At 56.5% G+C, this 19,709-nt stretch overlaps 2 protein-coding genes across 2 annotated transcripts in view; one reads left to right on the top strand and one right to left on the bottom strand.

The window, feature by feature from the left end:
- FASTK (Fas activated serine/threonine kinase) overlaps nucleotides 1-19,709 on the bottom strand; it is a 419,919-nt gene that overhangs the window by 29,796 nt on the left and 370,414 nt on the right. The window lies entirely within an intron of this gene.
- The window catches only part of NOS3 (nitric oxide synthase 3), a 93,148-nt gene continuing 90,636 nt past the window's right edge, over nucleotides 17,198-19,709 (top strand). Inside the window, exons 1-2 of the mRNA XM_075063414.1 lie at nucleotides 17,198-17,716; nucleotides 18,967-19,069. Of these exons, the coding sequence (XP_074919515.1) occupies nucleotides 17,604-17,716; nucleotides 18,967-19,069 (216 nt within the window). The 5' untranslated portion in view covers nucleotides 17,198-17,603. The remainder of the gene's footprint in view (nucleotides 17,717-18,966; nucleotides 19,070-19,709) is intronic.

The following is a 19,709-nucleotide window of genomic DNA, read 5'->3' as shown; positions in this document are numbered from 1 at the left end:
TTAGATGTTTCCTTCTGTCCCCTTTTCCATGGAAGATTTACCAGTTATGTGGGGCTGTAATTTGGCTACTAACATTTACCTCTGGGGACAGGAGTTGCTAAGGGCAAGGCATTTTTACTGAAATGTGAAGCCACCCTGAGAGGGAGCTGCTAATTTCATCTGAGCCAATTCCAGGGATAACGAGCCACAAGAACTCACCGGCAGATCTCCTGGTCCTGTTCCCACACTCCCCACAGCCTCAACTCCTGGCTGCAGCATTGACTGTGACCTAGTCCTTCTCATCAAATCACTGAAAGCAGCTAGCAAAGTCTCCAGAGGCTGCCTATGCAAACGGGATGTATCTGCCCCTTTCCTGAAGCTGAGCCCACACCTGTGCTCCCAATGATCCCCCACTAAACACTTTCTCTCGTATTTGCCGTGAAGGTTGAGGCATTTTGCTATCACTACTGGCTGGGCTGCAGGAGGCCCTGGCAGGGGCTCCTCTTCCTCTTCCACCTGTAGAGTGATTCTTTCCGGACTCGTATGGGTTAAAGCTGTTATCTGCTGAGCCTTGGTTACATTCAATGCTACAGCAGTTTGCAAGGCATGTTTCTGGTTTTCATTCTGCAAGTTTCGTTTTTTCACTCCTGTTCCAAACTTTCTTGCACAACATTGCGCTCCCTTTACAAGCTTATCTGCACACTAGACATAGCAGAGATGATATGTGCTGCTAGCTGGGCTTTCTTGGGACTGTAACCCCTTCAGGACGTCAACAGCAAGTTGTCTAAAACTTCCTCATGCAGTGTGGGGACGGCATCAGGCAGACATGGATCAGACCCAAAGCTTTTAACACCTGTCTTAACAAACACTCATCAACCACACCCAGAGGCTTCAGGGCATCACCCTCGTCCTTCGGTTCGATGACCCTTCTCTGCCTGCGTTTGTGAAACATCATCAACCCGAGGAATGCCCAATACAACCCCCCTCTCTGCGTACTGTACCTAAATCTGATCTCCCACATTAAAATTAATATAAGTCAGAACTGATTCTGAACTATATTTAAATTAGTGGTTAACACCAGTGATTCAGGATACCAAGCTCCTCAAAGGCCACCACTTCAGAAAACAGTTTGATTCAGTTTCAGACCATTTTTTTCTTGGACACGACAGTAACCATACTCTGCTACCAAATGTTGGCTCCAGGGGGCTACTGCCCCGATTGGCTGGTTAATGGCTCCCAGCGGAGCAGGTCACCGTCACGCCAGTGAAAACCGCCCACGGTCATTAACTTGCACACACTGCAGTGTATTGAGAAGGAATTACAGCAGCGGAGAAGGGGTCCATTAAGCACAGAACTCTTATGTCAGACATTAAGAGCGATACGTTCCTCGGAGCGAGCGTCTCTGTCACAGCCAGACACAGACACACCCTGCGCTCGCCTCACGCAGCCCCTGCCTGGCAAACAGAGACGGTGGTTACCAATTCCATGGACGACTTCTTCTCGCCGGGTCTGGTCTCCTCAGCCCTGCTCTGTCTGATTCCCTCGAGGCCAGGCCTCAGCTGCCTGGAAACCCTCTGCTCACAGTCCCACTCGAGCCCACCGAGCAGGGTTTTGGTACTCTGTTAGTAACTTCTTCAAGCGTCAATTAAGGAATCCCCCCAACAGTAATTTACTTTGCTTGATTCTTATACTTTTTCCTCAAAGGAGTCACATGCCTTACAAGTGTGCCCAGTGGGCGTGTGGTTACTGATTTGTACCTAACTGATACTTTAGGAGGAGACTGCAGAGTGATGCCAACCGAACCTTACCCCACATTCACTCCCATATCAATCATTGACTTCAGCCCCCCGCGTGATGTCCTTCAACAGGGTCGAGATGCCCCGGTCAGCCCATGCGCCACTCGGGATGTTCTATATGGGTCGTTTGCTTTCAAGGGGACATAGTCACCGACCCAAAGATCAGTGTGGATCAGACATGCAGCATGGAGCCAGTCAGCTTCACCTCTGCTGTCTGCCTGATGCTAAGAGAAGGATTCTGCTCCAAGAATCCTCTTCTGCAGTTCAGTCATGTCAAGCCATGTCCTCACCATTCATTCAGTACGGCCACACCAATTTGGCACCATCCCAACAGCTGCCACCGCTCTCATCTGCCTTCAGCTAGGCTCCTTCAGGATCATTTACTTCCCTGAGCAGGCTCAGCTGGGAAGAGCTGCTGGGTCCTGGCAAGGGGCTGCGAGCCTGGGTCAGGGCCATGAATTGGGCTGGGGTCTGCCAGAGACTAGCCTGGCCTTTCTATGCCAGCGCAGCCCCACAGGAGGAGCTCAGACTCCCCCCTCCCCTGAACAGCGCTGGTTCCAGCCGTGGGAGCCCTGCTCTGCTGGCACGGCTGGGGCTGTGCTGGAGCTTTGCTGGCAGAGCAGAGCTGCTGGGGGTGGGCTCCCCACTCCTGCCCGACAGAGCCAGACAGGGGAAGTGCAAAGCGCAGCCCAGCCCAGAAGAGTCCTTAGGTCAGCCTGGAAAAGGAGACTCAACACAGGCTCGACGGGAGCGGGAGCCAGGCCCAGCCAGGCACTGTGGAGACCACAGCTCTCTCTTGGGTTCCTATGTCTCTGCTGATCCCACAACACCACGGAGAGCCTCTGTTCCCTCCAGCCACCCTAGGTCTCTGGCTCCAGCCAGGCGGGCACTGAATTCCCAGGGGGAATCTTCTGTAATATGTTGTGTGCCTCGGTTTCTGCTGAACGTTTCAGAGTTACTGCATGGAGGGAGGGCAGGCTGAGATACGCGGGTGGGTGTCACCTCCCTCTCTGGGTGGAACGGCCCTGAGCAGCAAGGGGGTCAGCGAGACAAGGCCAGCAGTGCCAGGGACTCAGGGACTCACCCCACCTCACAGCAGGGAAGCAGAACAAAGACCCAGTGGGAGAACAAAGGACTGAGAAGCATGAGAAGTGTCAGCTTCTGAGGGAAGCTGGGACCTGCCCAGGGAGGTCGGCCAGAGAGACAGAGCTTGCGCCAAGGGGTTCCCTGCAGCCAAGAGGGCTTGGGGCTGGCTGAGATGGTCTGAACTTTAACCTTCAGTCCTCTGGGCTGCCCCAAGGCCTTCCTAGGCTGTGTCCAGCTGACTAATAAACACTGCAAATACTCAGGAAGATGCTGCACTTCCTGGGAAGAGCTCACAGCTCAAAGCAGGAGGGAGAGCCTCCATTTCATGAGGCAGGGGGAGGTCACCTGCCTGGACCCTTGTGGGGTCTGGCACACGGAAGAGTTCGTCCAAGAGACTGTCCCCAGGGGTGACCCTGTGGAGCCATGACAGCTGGTGGCAGAAGTGGGACATTGACCCCACCAGGAGTACTTTGCAATAAGTGGTGTGCAGCAGTAAAACAAGGGTAGCCAAAGGAAACTGGCATGTAACCACCTCCCTACGGTCATCGCAATGCTGGGCAGGGAGACAGGTCCAAGAGCTGGGAATTTCATCAAGGTGCAGCTGATTGCTCGGCTGGAGACAGATGATCAGTCCAAGAAGCAGGGTCCACACGTAGGCAGGGTTCCCAGAATGTCTAAGAGAGACAGAGGCAGCAGCCGGATGTGCTCCAGACCCAGTTCCCCATGAGAGATCTGCGTGGCGCGAGTTGGAGCTATAGGTGGAGCAGCACAGACAGCAGGACATGGACAGGAGAGAGCTGACAGCAGAAGCAGTCAAAGCAGGAACTGGAGCTGGAGAAGCCATGGGGGAAAAGGCCCCACCGAGGGGTATGTGGGGAAAGGCCCTAGTTTGTGGGCGGGGCACTACAGGTACTGACTTCACTGCATTTGGGAAGGCCTGGGATTTGAACCAGGCTGGCCCTGCAGACTGGCTCTGCTGTCCCACTCCTTCGCTTGGGCCCACGGCACCCCTGCTGGTACCATCAGTCTGCCCAGAGCTCAGGGAGGACATGACCCTGCTCTGAGCTGTGTGTGGGAACTGAGACTGAGTGACTAACACCGGTGCCGGGAGAACCCTGGACATGCCAGCTAGGACAGTGCCCAAGGGATGGGAATGATGCTGCGGCCTTGGGGGTAACACTGGGGGGGGTCCCAAAGGACCAAGCCCAAGACCCAGGTCAATAGACAAATCAGATCTTACCCACAAATCACTCTGTTGCCAATCCTTTAGAATCTATAATCTAAAGGTTTATTCATAAAAGGAAAAAGATAGAGATGAGAGCTAGAATTGGTTACTTGGAATCAATTATGTGCAGTGATGGCAAAGTTCTTGGTTCAGACTTGTAGCACTGATGGAGTAAACTGCAGGTTCAAATCAAGTCTCTGGAACATCCCCCACTGGGATGGGTCATCAGTCCTTTGTTCAGAGCTTCAGTTTGTAGCAAGGTCCCTCCAGAGGTAAGAAGCAGGATTGAAGACAAGATGGAGGAAATGCAGCAGCTTTTTATAGTCTCTTGCCATGTGGTGTCTGCTTTCTTTGTTCCAAAGACAAGCTGCCCAGCACATGGCATGGAAAAACCTCAGCGTTCTGTCCATAGGCATGTCCCTGCCTTGCTGAGCCACAAGCCTGTCAGAGAGGTTGGGAGAGTCCAGTCCTGCACCCCTTTTCCTGGGACTCCCAGTGACTCTCAGCCAGCCAGTAAAACAGAAGGTTTATTGGACAACAGGAGCGAAGGATACAGCAGAGCTTTTGGGCACAACCAAGACCCCTCAATCGAGTCCTTCTGGGGGTTCAGGGAGCTTAGTTCCCAGCTTGGGATTCCCTGAATTCCAACCGCCCAGCTCAAAACCAAAACTGAACAAACTCCCTCCAGCTGGCCCCTTTCTTTTGTCCGGCTTCCCGGGCAAAGGTGCTGACACCTGTCCCCCTCTACCTGGCTCAGGTTACAGGCTTAGATCCTGTCCCTCACCTAAAGCCACCCCCTGCTCTCCCATTCCTTACACAGACAGCCCCTACTCCATCACATCTCTCCCCCCTTCGAGACTGAACTGAGCGGGGTCACTCTGCCCAGTGACCTGGGGAAGTTCAGGGCCCTCTCTCCGGGACAACGCGTCCGCTATCAGGTTGGCACTTCCCTTCACATGGACCACGTCCATGTCACAGTCCTGCAGGAGCAGGCTCCACCTCAGGAGCTTGGCGTTGGCTCCTTTCATTGGTGCAGCCAGGTCAGGGGAGAGTGGTCAGTGTACATGGTGAAGTGTCGCCCAAAGAGATTTGGCTCTAGTTTCTTAAGGGCCCACACCATGGCCAGGCATTCCTTCTCGATGGCCGTGTAGTTCTGCTCCCAGGGTAGGAACTTCTTGCTCAGGTACACGATGGGGTGTCTCTCCCTTTTCATCCTCCTGCATTAACACCGCCCCAATCCCGTGTCTGAGGTGTCAGTGAACACCATAAAGGGATTGTCAAAATCTGGGTTTGCCAGAACTGGGCCACTAACCAGAGCCTCCTTCAGCACCCAGAGGGCCTCCTGGCACTGCTTGGTCCAGATCACCTTGTCTGGCTTCCCCTTCTTGCACAGCTCAGTGATGGGGGCAGTTATGGCGCTAAAGTGGGGTACAAACCTTCGATAGTACCCCGCCATCCCAATAAAGGCCTGGACCTGCTTTTTGGTTTGTGGAGCAGGCCAGTCTCTGATCACCTCCACCTTGGCTGGTTCCGGCTTCAGGCAGCTGCTCCCCACCCGATGGCCCAGGTAAGATATTTCAGCCATCCCCACCTTGCACTTCTCAGCCTTTATCGTTAACCCAGCCTCCCGGAGTCGGTCCAGCACTTGTTTAACTTGGGACACGTGGTCCTCCCAGGTCCGGCTGAAGACGCAGACATCGTCAATATAGGCCACGGCAAAACTCTCCATCCCCCTCGGTAGCTGATCCACCAGCGCTGGAAGGTGGCCGGCGCTCCCTTGAGGCCAAAGGGCAGGGTCAGAAACTCGTAGAGCCCCAGAGGGGTGATAAAGGCCGATTTCAGCCTGGCATCTCTTCGTCCAGCGGCACTCAGAGCCTTTGTAAGATCCATGGTGGTGAGGTACGAGCGCCTCGCAGTTTCTAGGAGCTCGTCAGGCCGGGCATGGGTACATTAGATACGGGATGGCATGAACTTTCGATAGTCCACACAGAACCGGATCGACCCATCTTCTTGGGACAGCACCATGCGAGGCCCAAGCTGGAAGACTGCTGGATACCCCAATAGACAGCTGTCCGACCTCTCTTTCAGATCCTGGGCAGTTTTTACCATGACCCGAAACAGGGAGCATTAGGTGGATGTGACCGTCTCCACTGGTGGACAGTCAATTAGTGCGTCCAGGCTGGTTGGAAAAAGCTGTCGTGTATAGATGGCAGCACCCCTCTGATCCAGCCTTGCTGGGCCGGGTCTGAATCAGAGAGGGAATCGCTCCAGGGGGAACCAGTTTGTTCCAGAGAATTAGATCACTAAAGTCATCTCCTGTCCCTCCAATGTCACAGCGCCAACATCCACATTCCCCTGTCATGTATGGTTCATATTTACATGTTACACCGGTGATGTGCGCCGTTGACAGCTCCACACATAGTTTACTCATTTAGGCTATAACTTGAAAGGCCTTCCAGGCACTGAGTTTGTTTCTCACTCAGAGGATTGAAGAACATCACTGATCCTGGTGCGGGAAGGCGCGGGCTCCGCATGTGTCAATACAGACGTTCTGTTCCTCTGGTCGGGGCCAGATCTCCTGCGCCAGACCATCAGTCGGCATCTTTCCAGAAGGGTCAGAAACATACTCCACCACTGACTCTCATTGGGAGGGCTACTCTCCATTTTTTCTCATTCGGTTCATGGCGCACTTACGCCATTCAATAAAGTCGAAAGGTTGAAAAAAACCCGCGGTTAGGAATTCTGTGACCTCCTGCATGCGAACAGAGGTGAGTAAGTACTTGTCCCGGTCTGCGGGGATGCTTCATAATTTTTACATCATCTCAGCGTCTTGACCTTTCTCACCAGCCTGTTGGAACTGGGGGTGATACGCTGAGGCCCAGTGTGCCGGACCACATCTCTCCCAACACACGAGCAGGCAACATGAAGTTTGGACCCCTGGTCGTAAGACTTCCTTGGACCCACCCAGCTGAAATATTGTAGCATAGCGCATCTGCCCAGTGTCTTCCGAGAGAGGACAGTCACGCTCGGTCGATGGGGAAATCACCACCACAGATGTATTTTCCCCGAGGGTCGCTTGCTGGAGATCCACTATGCGATGGCCACCTTTGAAGTTCTTCATGATGGTAAAGGCTCAAAGCGCTTTCCTTGTCTGGCCTTCCCATTCTGCAGGGGTCACGATGGCAGTTACTGTCGGCTGGGTAAAGACCCAGCAGTAAAGTTATGCAGCATCTGCCTGTGTCGGATTCCCCTGGTGCCCTGCGAGGGAGCATGGGCCAGGTAAGTTATTTGTGGCAAACTTCTCGGGGGACCACAGCTTGCTCCTATCCCGCAACGAACTTACTGTCCTGGGAGCATTCTCGGTACGGAACCTTCTCACAGAACTCCTTGCAATCATCCATGGTTATACGCATTGAGGTTAGCCCGGCTCCTGGGCTTTCCGCAGGAGGAGGATCTTTCTCAACTCGGCTGGAATCAGCAGCTGGACAGGATGTGGACCTTCCTTTTCTCTTGCTGGCTGGGTCTGAGGCCACAGCCTCTCTGAGCCGTGTCCCTGGGCATTCCCTCCCCACTAGGTTAGGGTCCTGCGCCTCGGGCCGAGTACCTTCCCCGTTGTCAGGGCGCAGTGCCCTGCGCCTACTCTGACTACGTTGCTTGGCCAGACCTCCAGGTCCCCCCCCATTAACACGTCTGTGGGCAAATGTGGGTGTACCCCCATGTCCTTGGGGCCCTCCTTGGCCCCCCACTTCAGGTGTACCCTCACCACAGACACCTTGAATGGGGTCCCGTCCACACCCATCAGGGTCAGGTAGGTGTCAGGCACCATCTGATCTGGGGCCACCAACTCAGGCCAGGCCAGCGTCACTTCTGCGCCCGTGTTCCAGTAACCTCCCTCCCATCTACTACCTGCAGGGGAATAAGGCACTCTTTTCAGAGGGGCATTCCCGCGCCTACCCTCTAAACCAAAAACTCAGAGCCTGGAGCATCCAGCCTCCCCAGAGGAGCTGACCTGGGGCCCTCCTCCCTCTTTCGCAGGCGGTACGCGGCCAGCCCCCCTTTCCTGCGAACGCTGCCCCTTGCCCAGCTGGGTCTCTACCAAGTTAACCCAGTGTGGGGTCGGCCTGCTCAGTCTGTCTTTGAGTCTGGGGCACTGGGACAATATGTAGCCCCTCTGGCCACATTGATAGCAGCTCATGTTCCGTGGGTCCCTGGTCGATTGTCCCTGACACTGGAGGTTCCCCTTGGGAGGGGGTTCTCCCTATTCCCCCTTTGGGAGGTCCCAGGATGACTCTCTCTCTGCATCACGGTGGGCCTGTTCCTTTGGGACTCCTCCCTGGCACCCGCGACCGGCACTTCACAAACTCATCGGCCAGCCACCCTGCATGTCGCGGGTTCTCTGGGTTTTGGTCCCTCAACCAAAGCCTCAGGTCGGATGGGCACCGCTCATACAGTTGCTCCAGTATCAGCAGTTTAACCAGGTCCCTCTTCGTCTGGGTCCCATCTGCCCACTTGCTGGCGTATCCCTCTACGCGGACAGCTAGCTGCAGATATGAGACCTCAGGGGTTTTATACTGACTCCGGAACCTCTCCCGGTACATCTCAGGAGTCAGCCCAAACTCGTGCAGCAGGGCCTGCTTGAATAGTTCATAGTTCCCTTTCTCCTCCTCTCCCAGCTGGCGGTACAATGCCACAGCCTTGGGGTCCAGTAAGCGGGTGAGAACTCAGAGCCTGACCGCAGGATCTACCTGGTGCAGCTCGCAGGCCGTCTCAAAGGCATCCAGGAAGTCATCCATGTCCTCCCCCTCCTTATGCTGGGCCAGGATGCACTTATCAAAGCTCTGCACAGTCCTGGGCCCCCCCTCACTCACCGCAGCCGGAGGCCCGCGGCCCCTCAGCCTCGCCAGTTTCAGCTCATGACAACACAGTCTCTCTTTCTCCTCCCGGTCATGTTCTCTCTCTCTCTCACGATCCTCCAGCTCTCTCAGTTTTAGCTCTTTCTCCCATTCCAGCCGCTTCCGCTCCACAGATGCCGAGTGTCGCCGGGACGATCCCCTGCTGGCCGGGGGGGTCACGGTGCCCTCGGTATTCGCTGGGCTCCTCCTCGCCCTTCCCCTAGGCCTAGGAAAGGGAGGTCTCGGGAAGCCCTCAGCCGCCGGCTCACCACTCCCAGCGGGGACAGACACTGGTGCCTGCGCTGCATCTGCCATGTTGCTTCCCTCAGAGACAGGGCTTCGTTCTTTCATGCGGTCTCCCTCCTCCAGCTGGGCAATCAGCTGGTCCTTGGTCAGTCTCCCTGTGTGCAGCCCCCTCTGCTTGCACAGCTCCAGCAGGTCACACTTGCGCCGCTTGGCATACATCTTCCTGCTGGCCACTCACAGGTCGGGGTGCTCGCCGCTCCCCACGGTTTCCGGGGGACCCCTAGTGCACCAGCCCTTCTTGAGGTCACCACCTCTCTGCCAGGGTCGAGCTGCAGACTCCTCCGCCCCTGGGACCGCTCGCTGCAATCCCCCGGGGGACCCTGTTACTGCAAAGTCCTTCTCACTGGGCACACACTCCCAGGGGTTAATCACCCCTTCGTTTTACTGCTCCCCAGTCACTTACTGCAGGAAGCGCCGTCCACGGGGTGCAGTATATCCCACCACTGCCACCAGTTGTCACGGAGTGTGGGGGAGTCTGGCCCTGCACCCCTCTTCCTGGGACTCACAGTGACTCTCAGCCAGCCAGTAAAACAGAAGGTTTAATGGACAACAGGAACGCAGGTTACAGCAGAGCTTGCAGGCACAGTCAGGACCCCTCAATCAAGTCCTTGTGGGGGTTCAGGGTCTTTGGATCCCAGCTTAGGATACCCTGAATTCCGCCCACACAGCCCAAAACCGAAACTGAACTAACCCCCTCCAGCCGGCCCCTTCCTTTCCAGCTTACACCTGGCTCAGGTTACAGGCTTAGATCCTGTCCCTCATCTAAAGACATCCCTGGCTCTCCCATCCCCCACACAGACAGTTCCTACTGCATCACAAAGGCGTATCTGCTTCTCTCAGTGGGTCACTTGTGTAGCTGATGGTCCTCAATGGGCCATCAAGCAGGCTAAGCAGAGCTGACACCAACTTGTCTTGCGTGTCACCCAGAAGCACAGCACAAATTTGAAATACAGACAGTACAGAGCTAATACTTATAACTTTAAATACAAAACTGATACATGCACCCAGACAGCATAACCATAACCAGCAAACCATAACCTTGTCTTACATACTTTATTTGACCCCCTTTATACAAGATTTGGTACCTTTACAGGACCTTGGTTGCAGCAGTGATCTATACAGTCCCAGTTCATGTCAGTAACGTCACAGACCCTTGGGGCAGGACAGCTGAGGGGTTCCTCCCGGGGGCTGTCTGCAGTCCAAGGCACAGCACCTGTGGGGCCATGTGTCACAGACCCACAGGGCCAGAGGGTGCTTTGGGGCATGGGAGGGTAATCTGGAGAAGCCCTGGGGCTTGGGGGAGGGGTGCCAAAGACCCACAGGCTCGGGGCTGCGCTCCCAGCTTTGGGATGGTCTCTGGGAGGCCCCTTCACTGGCCCAGCCCCGCTGGGGGTCCTGCTCTGCCTCCAGGGTGAGCCACGCGGCCTCACCACCCCCTAGACTGGCCCTCTAAGCCTGCAGCCCCCCCGCCCCCCGTGAGCTCCGGTCAGCGAGTCCCCCGAGACAGCCACTGAGGGAGACTCAGCCACTCGCAGGGATCAGGGCCCCTCGCCCAGCCCCGGCAGGGCCACTCCCAGCGTGGGCACAGCCGGGTTCACTCGTTAGCTGGCGCCCGGCCTAGGGGCCCATCGGGCAGGCTGGGGCAGTGAAGGGTGAAGCAGGTTCCGTCCTGGCCAGCCCCGAGCCCAGCCCGGGTGTGGGGAACCCTCGGGTCCGGCTCCGTCTGTCTGTCTGTGCGGCCTCCTTGGTCAGTTCCCAGATGGGCCCCAACTGCTTCCCACAGCCCCACGTATCCCCTACCTCACTCCACCCCCAGTCCTCTGGTCATGAGCTGGGGAATGTGGCTCAGCCCCTGCAGAAGGGGGTGGGGGGTCCAGATCTCTCTGGTCTGTGGCAAAGTCCTGGTGCTTGGATTTGCCATGATCTTCTCAAAAGCTCCACTGATGTGGGGCCCAAGCCCCAGAAACCCAGCGCTGTTCACACCTGCCCCGAGAGCAGCCACTCCCTTTTCACTCACTAGAGAACAATGCGGCACATAGGGGAAACTGAGGCACACACAGTGTTTCAAAACATTCCCACTGGGTCACACCGTGACACTGCTGGCCCTGCCCACGGATAAGCAGCCCCCAGGGCTCCAGCCAGCAGATGAAGAGAAAGAACCGACCGGAATGGTAGGAGAAAAATCACCCCATTTCAAAGCCGGTCGTGGTTTGGGGGCCAGACCCTGGATGTTTGATGCTTGAGCTTGGATGCCCCACCATGCTGCTCCCCCCCAGCCCTGCTGCTCTGCTCCTTGCCTTCCCCTCCTGGGTCTGCCAGTCCCTGCCCTGCAGCGCCCCTCATCCTCCACTTCCCTCCTCCTGCCTTTTGCGTTATTCCTCTCAAGGCTCAGGAAGGAAACCTCCCTGTGGGTGATCCGGGCGCGGCTTCCCGTCTGCAGATCGGGAACAACGCATGGGCCCGCTGGAAGGGTGGGGGCAGGGCTGTCAGCACAGCCCCCGCCCCCTACAGCCTCCCTACCCCTGCCTCAGCAAAGGCCTCCAACCCTGCTCCAGCAAAGCCTTGCCCAGCAGCTGTCCCCACCCACATAAGCCACAATCCCAGAGCTGGGAAGGGCAGGGGCATCCCAGTGGGGCGCCCATGGGAGGGGCACAGAGAGCGGGATGCCCAGCCCAAGGGGGCAGGGAGGGACCCTGGGCACAAGGTCAGCAACATCGATTCCAGGCACTGGGTGGGGCACTGCCATGGGGTGCAGGGAGGCCCAAGCTGGGGGGCAACATGGGGGGCAGTGTAGGGGGCAGGGAAGCTCAGACTGGGAACAGTGTGAGGGACTGCACTGATTGTAAGAGCAGCAAAGAGTCTTGTGGCACCTTATAGACTAACAGAGGTTTTGGAGCATGAGCTTTCATGGGTGAATCCCCACTTGGTCGAATGCATCCGACGAAGTGGGTATTCACCCACGAAAGCTCATGCTCCAAAGCGTCTGTTAGTCTATAAGGTGCCACAAGACTCTTTGCTGCTTTTACAGATCCAGACTAACATGGCTACCCCTCTGTTACTGACTGTAAGAACAGTCACTCTGGGTCAGCCCAAAGATCCATCTAGCCCAGTATCCTGTCTGCTGACGAGGCCAGTGCCAGGTGCCTCAGAGGGAATGAACAGAACAGGACAATTTTGGAGTGATCCGTCCTCATGGCCCATTCCCAGCTTCTGGCAAACAGAGACTAGGGACCCCATCCCTGCCCATCCTGGCTAACCCCCAGTGGTGGACCTCTCCTCCATGAACTCATCTAGTTCTTTTTTGAACCTGTAACAATGTGGCCACTGGCAGGACACAACTGAGAATATCAATTCAGGACAAATTGCTCAGAGCAGGGCAGTCACAGCCTCAGGCTGGATGTCCTTTATCACACCAAACCAGCCAGCCAGAGAGGACTTCGCTCCACCCCACTGGCCAACTACAAGTCACACAAGCAATTCCCTTAGACACTCCAGTCTCCCAGTATCACCACCAGTCCCACACGTCCTGGGGATGAATGGTTATGAAAACCAATGCCCCAGTAAAAGAAAAAGGTTCTCTCGATCCCAAAGGACCAAGCCCCAGACCCAGGTCAATATACACATCAGATCTTACCCACAAATCACGCTGTGGCCAATCCTTTAGAATCTAAAATCTAAAGGTTTATTCATCAAAGGAAAAAGATAGAGATGAGATCTAGAATTGGTTAAATGGAATCAATTACATCCAGTGATGGCAAAGTTCCTGGTTCAGGCTTGTAGCAGTGATGGAATGAACTGCAGGTTCAAATCAAGTCTCTGGAACATCCCCAGCGGGGATGGGTCATTCAGTCCTGTGTTCAGAGCTTCAGTTTGAAGTAAGGTTCCTCCAGAGGTCAGAAGCAGGATTGAAGATAAAATGGAGGGGTTTCCAGGGCCTTTTATCTCCTCTGCCTTGTGGAAGGACTTGTTCTTACTGTGGAAAATCACAGCAGCAAGATGGAGTTTGGAGTCACATGGGCAAGTCACATGTCCATATATGACTCAGTTTGCAGATAGAGCAGCCATTGCTCACATGCTACCTTGAACATTCCCAGGAAGGCTCATCAGATGTGGATTGGAGTCTCCCAAGGTCCATTGTCCATTAAGTGTTTCTTGATTAGGCACTTACTGAGAATAGTCCTTTCTCAAGAAGCTGACCAAATGCTTCACTGAGGCTACTTAGAATCAAACAGACTGAGATACCAGTACATAACCAATATGCATAACTTAAATACAAAAATGATACACACATACAGACAGCATAATCATAGCCAGCAAATTACAACCTTTTCATAGACACCTCACATGACCTTCTTTGTACAAGATTTGGTGCAATTATAGGACCTTGGTTGCAACAATGATCTATATGGTGACAGTTTATGTCAATAATGTCACAGAACCCGTTACAGTCGTGGCCCTTCACAACATCCCCTGGCAAGGAGTTCCACAGGTTGACTGTGCGTTGTGTGAAAAAAGACTTCCTTTTGTTTGTTTTAAACCTGCTGCCCATTCATTTCATTGGGTGATCCCTAGTTCTTGTGCTATGAGATGGAGTAAATAACACTTCCTTATTTACTTTCTGCACACCAGTCATGATTTTACAGATCTCTGTCATATCCCCCCTCAGTTGTCTCATTTCTAAGGTAAACAGTTCCAGTTTTATTAATATCTCCTCACACAGCAGCTGTTCCATACCCCTTATCATTTTTTTGCCCTTTTCTGAACCTTTTCCAATTCCAATATATCTTTTTTGAGATGGGGTGACCACATCCGCATGCAGTACTCAAGATGTGCCGGTTTTCTGTCTTATTATCTATCTCTTTCCCAACATTCTGTTTGCTTTTTTGACTGCTCCTGCACAGTGAGTGGATGTTTTCAGAGAACTATCCACAATGACTCCAAGATCTTTCTGGAGTGGTAACAGCTAACTTAGACCCCATCATTTTAACTCCAGATCATTTGAGCAACACTGGTCCTAGTACAAATCTGCGGGGGACACTGCTATTTACCTCTCTCCATTCTGAAAATTTAAGATTTATTCCTACCCTTTGTTTCCTATCTTTTAGCCAGTTACTGATCCATGAGAGGACCTTCCCTCTATTTCCATGACAGCTTACTTTGCGTAAGAGCCTTTGGTGAGGGACCTTGTCAAAGGCTTTCTAAAAATCTAAGTACACTGTATCCACTGGATCTCCTTTGTCCACATGCTTGTTGACCCCATCAAAGAATTCTGGTAGATTGGTGAGACATGATTTCCCTTTACAAAAACCATGCTAACTCTTCCCCAACAAATCATGTTCATCTCTGTGTTTGATCATTTTATCCTTTCCTACAGTTTCAACCAGTTTGCCCGGTACTGAAGTCAGGCTACCAGCCTGTAAATGCCTGGATCACCCCTGGAGCCCTTGTAAAAAATTGGCATCACACTAGCTCTCCTCCAGTCATGTGGCACAGACGCTGATTTAAATGATAGGTTACAGACTATGGTTAGTAGTGCTGCAATTTCACATTTGAGTTCCTTCAGAACTGTTGGGTGACTTATTGCTGTTTAATTTATCAATTTGTTCCCCAACCTCCTCTACTGATACCTCAATCTGGGACAGTTCCTTAGATTTGTCACCTAACAAGAATGGCTCAGGTGTGGGAATCCCCCTCACATCCTCAGCCTTGAAGACCAGTGCAAAGCTCATCCAGAAGTTATCATCAGAAGTTGTCTCTGTCCTTTGTCATGCAGGATGGTCAGAATGGTCCCTTCTGGCTTTCAAATCTACAAATCTATAACCAGAATAATGCCAATGCCCAGGGAGCCGGAGGGGTGAGGTCAGGGAGAGTCTGAGGCTGAGACTGTTCCAGGGCGGGGGAGGCGCCCATTCCGGTGAGGGTAAAGCCTGAACTGAGGAAGGAAAGGGTAGATTTGTGATGGGTGATGGATTGTTGGCCGGTACACTCGTAAAAGGGAACCGGAAAAAAGTGACTGTGATTTGCTGGAGGTAGCTCAGTGTAGTGTGGAGAACAGCAGTTTACCTGGTAAGGAAGCTGTCCGACTCTCCCAGTATTTGTCTGTAATCAGCCCTGGGTGCTGGGACAAGGGAGAGGAAGGCAGGGAAAGTTTGGATGGGCCTAGGCAGCCTGGTGAGCTGCTGGCTTGGTCTAGTCAGCAGTTTGGTAAGACAAGGACAGTGGAAGATGAGTGTCCCTATCCCTTACCTGTTTCCTGTGTGGAGAATTGTGACAGTGAAGGTAATGTGCCTGTGTCTGTCAGGGGTATTGACTTGCCTGTGGAGGGAGGGTCTCCAAGCAGTTGTCTGTGAACAGCCCTGTGTGCTGGGACAAGGGAAATGAGATCCCAAGCTGTGTGACTGGGGAAGGAGAATGTGCCTGTGACAAAGTGGGGGATTTTCTTGTTTTTTCCGTGTTTTCCAGTGGGCTGCATGCAGAGGGGGTGGGACTCAGTGTCCCTGGGTGTTACTGGTTTAACGAGGGGAGGGGAGGGGAGAGGGAGTTTGTTGGTACAGAGGCCTGGAGAGGGAATTTGGGACCCTGGCTGATGACCTGGAGGACGGAGACCCCAATAACCGGTGACCTAGTGATCGGGTGGCCCAGCTCAGGAGTCTCAGCCACAGCCGATTCTGGCCAGTGGGAGGACAATGGGCTGTGGGGAGAGGACCCCGGTGACCTGACCAGCCGGTTCCAGCCAGAGGGGCCAGAGGACAGAAGAGGCCCAGGCAACCCTGTTTCCCTGGGGAGAAGACAATGGGGATTGGTCCTGCTACCTCCTGAGGTCCCTTCCAACCCTGATATCCTGTGATTCTAAGACTAGAGCCCATGAGGGCTCTGTGGAAGGGGCAGCTGGGCAGCAGCCATGTGGCTGGGAACCCCCACCAGTCTCAGGCCAAGCCGAGGCCCCGCAGCCAGTGGGGGATCCTGAAGCAGCATGGTGGGGGCTGCATCCCTGTCCCCCTTCTGCCACTCACAGCCAGGCACCAGTCCCTCCGGGCTCTGGGGCCAGGCCCTACAGGGACCAGGCAGCCCCTGGGGATTCAAGCCAGTCACCCCAGCCCCAGGTGTGGGCTGTGTGGGGTCTGCAGACACAGGCCGGCGCTGCCCTGCGCTGAGGGTGTTTGGGGCTGGACACGGGGGGGAGGGACCAGCAGACAGAGGCTGGCGCTGCTGAGATTGGGGGTGTGAGGCCTGCAGACAGGAGCTGGCACTGCCAGGGCTTGAGGCTGGGCACAGGGGTGTGGAGCCTGCAGACACGGGCCGGCGCTGCTGGGGTTCGGTGCTGGACACAGTGGATGTGGGGCCTGCAGACAAGGGCTGGCACTGCCGGGGTTGGGGCTGGGCACGGGGGTGTGGAGCCTGCAGACTCAGGCCAGCACTGCTGGGGTTCGGGGCTGGCCCCTGGGAGTGTGGGGCCTGCAGACACGGGCTGGCACTGCCGGGGCTTAGGGCTGGGCACGGGGGTGTGGAGCCTGCAGACTCAGACCGGCACTGCTGGGGTTCGGGGCTGGACACGGGGAGTGTGGGGCCTGCAGACATGGGCCAGCACTGCTGCGGTTTGGGGCTAGGCACAGGGGGTGTGGGGCCTGCAGACATGGGCCGGCACTGCCCTGTGCTGAGGGCACTCGGGGCTAGGCACAGGGGGGTGTGGGGCCTGCAGACATGGGCCGGCACCACCCTGCGCTGGGGGCGCTGGGGGCTGGACATGGGATATGTGGCTTAGGGGTAGGTCCTTTCCGGGGGCGCGCGTGCAGCATTCAGCCGACCCACACTGGCTGCGGGGCCCTGGGCTTTCCCGACACCTCAGCCCCAGGGGGACGCCCTGGCTCCGACTCAGCTGCCTATGCCAGCAGGGCTGCAGGAGGGGAGGAAGCCTGGCCCGCGTGTCCTGGCCTCGCTGAGCAGTGTAGCCCTGCCCCAGGGACCAGCTAATCTGCTGCACAGATGGGGAATCAGGTGTAGAGCTGGGAGAGAACCCAGGAGTCCTGACTGCTGCCCCACCCCCACTCTTACCACTAGACCCCTGCTCCCAGGGCTGGGCTAGAACCCAGGAGTCCTGGCTCCCAGCCCCACACCCTCCTGCTCTAACCACTAGCTGCACTGCCCCACAGGGCAGGGCTACAACCCAGGAGTCCTGGCCCCATGCCCACCCCTCCCCATTGTGTGCTGGGCAGGGGCGTGGGAGTCACTCAAAGGTTCCCGGTTCGTCCCCTGCAGAGGAAGTGACTGTTGCCGGTCCCGGCCCGGAGCTCAGTCGACCCAGGGCTCAGTCGTGGCGCGATGGGGAACCTGCAGGGAGTGCTGCACGAGCCCGCGCGCACCTGTGCCTTCAGCCTCTGCTCCCGGCAGAGGGGCTCCGTGCCCGAGGACGGCGCCGGCTGCGCCAAGGCCAGGTAAGGGCTGAGGGGACACCGGGGTGAGCTGCCCTGCCCTGCCCACAGCCCCATTTTCCCAGGCCCTGGCCCTGGGCTGGCACTCAGGGGTGCTGGGCACCAGTTCCTGCTCTGTCACATGCTCCCACGGGCCCCTGGGCCAGGGGGTGACAGCCCGGCCCTGCTCCCTGGGCTCCAGGGAGCAGAGCCCGGACAGCGAGGAGATGCCCAGATGCTGCGTGATGGACACCAGAAAAGTGTCCCAGAGATCGGTGTGAGAGACAGAACCTCCGTGCGACCCCAGTGTCGCCCCCCCCGTACGAGTATCCCCCGCTGACCCCGCCTGACCACCCGACATCCCCCCAGTCTATGACTGTCCTTGAGACCCTCCCCCTACAGCAATCCCGCCACTGCCCGGCTCTGCACCTCTGACAGCGCTCCCATGCTGACCCTTGCCCGCTCGCTCTAACAGGCACCCCCCATGAGCCCCTGTACCCTACCTCTTTACTGCACCACCCATTTGATTGCCTGCCCCTCCCATGACCGCCATCATGACTGCCTGACCCTCCCCTACGCACCCCACTGAGCGCCTGACCCTCCCCTTGCAGCCCACCACTCAGTGCAAATGCTTGCTCTGGAGGTTGGCTTGCACCGACTGAGGGAGAGCTCCTCCTGCTCCTCGACACAATCCGCCTCAGAGAGGGTGCAGCTAGTGGGAGCAGGTGATGGTGTGAGCTGCGAGGGACGAGAGTCGTGTGCTGTTTTATGGGGCATAGTAGTTATTGTATGTTAGTTGGGCCAGGAGGAGCACTGGCGGTGGAGGATAGGAGGGTGCCTGCTGGGATGAAGGATGCTGGGGGAGCAGGGCATGGATCTGCTCGGGCAATTGGGTTCTGGTGAGCAGTACTGTGCGTGGGTGCGACCAGAGGTGTGTTGCTGTGTAGTGCAGGAGGGGAGCTGCGTGAGGGAGCCAGAGGGCTCAGCTGCAGGTGGACAGGTAGGAATAAGGTGGGACGATAGAGCGGGGTGTTTCTGGGGGGACAGGAGGCGAGCTGCTGTGGGGAGCAGGCGGGGAGCTGCTGGGGGTAGGAGGGGTGTTACTGGGGGCAGGAGGGGTGTTGCTGGGGAGGTAAGAGGGGTGTTGCTGTGGGGCAGGAGGGGAGCTTCTGGGGGGACCGGAGGGGCGTTGCTGGAGACAGGAGGAATGCTGCTGTGGGTGAAGCTCTCACACAGGGTCCCCTTGCTGACTGTGCCCGCCCCACTGCCCCCAGCTCTGTGCCCGTCCGCCCCATTGAGCCCCCGAGATACTCGCGGATCAAGAACTGGGAAGCAGGTACCATCGCCTACGACACGCTCAGTGCGCAGGCCACGCAGGTGAGGGGCGGCTGTGGGGCACGCGGGGTGTGATGCCAGGCCCATGGGAGAGGGCTGCAGGTGGGCTTGAGGAGCTGGGTGCCACGCTGCTGGGGGGAGTCCAAGCCTCTGGCTCCTTGCTCTCGGGGGGCTGCAAACCTCAGGGGCCGGACCAGAGCTCAGCTGGGTGCATCCACCCAGAGCCCCTGCAGCTCCTGAGATGGGCGACTGGCCTGGAGGCTGCTTCTGTCCTGGGCCCCTCTGGGCCTGGCCCCTCGTTCCCGACCCCATTGTCCTGCTCCAGCTCTTTCACCGGCCCTGGGCGCAGTCGGGAATCGGCTCCCTCACGTGCCATTTCCTCACAGGTCCTCTGCCCACCCTGTCCTGGACTCCCAGGACTCGGCTCTCGGCTCCATACGGTCTCCAGGGGGAACCCCCATCAGGGTGACAGCCCTTCTCGGGGGGCCGCTCTCTCTTCAGGGTTACACCCCTCGCCTCCTGGGCCTGCACCTCTGAGCCTCCAGCAGCCTGGCTCTGCCATGGGCCCCGGTGCCCCCAGCCCCAGAGGGAACAATACCCCCCCGATCTCCCCTCCAAGAGGGATCAATGCCCACTAATCTCCCCACCCCCAGAGGGAGCTATACCCCCCCGAACTGCCCAC

The sequence above is a fragment of the Chelonoidis abingdonii genome, chromosome 2 (assembly GCF_003597395.2).
Source record: "Chelonoidis abingdonii isolate Lonesome George chromosome 2, CheloAbing_2.0, whole genome shotgun sequence".
NCBI lineage: Eukaryota > Metazoa > Chordata > Testudines > Testudinidae > Chelonoidis > Chelonoidis abingdonii.
Note: the sequence above shows the minus strand (reverse complement) of the source record. Positions and strands in the feature narration are given on the sequence as shown.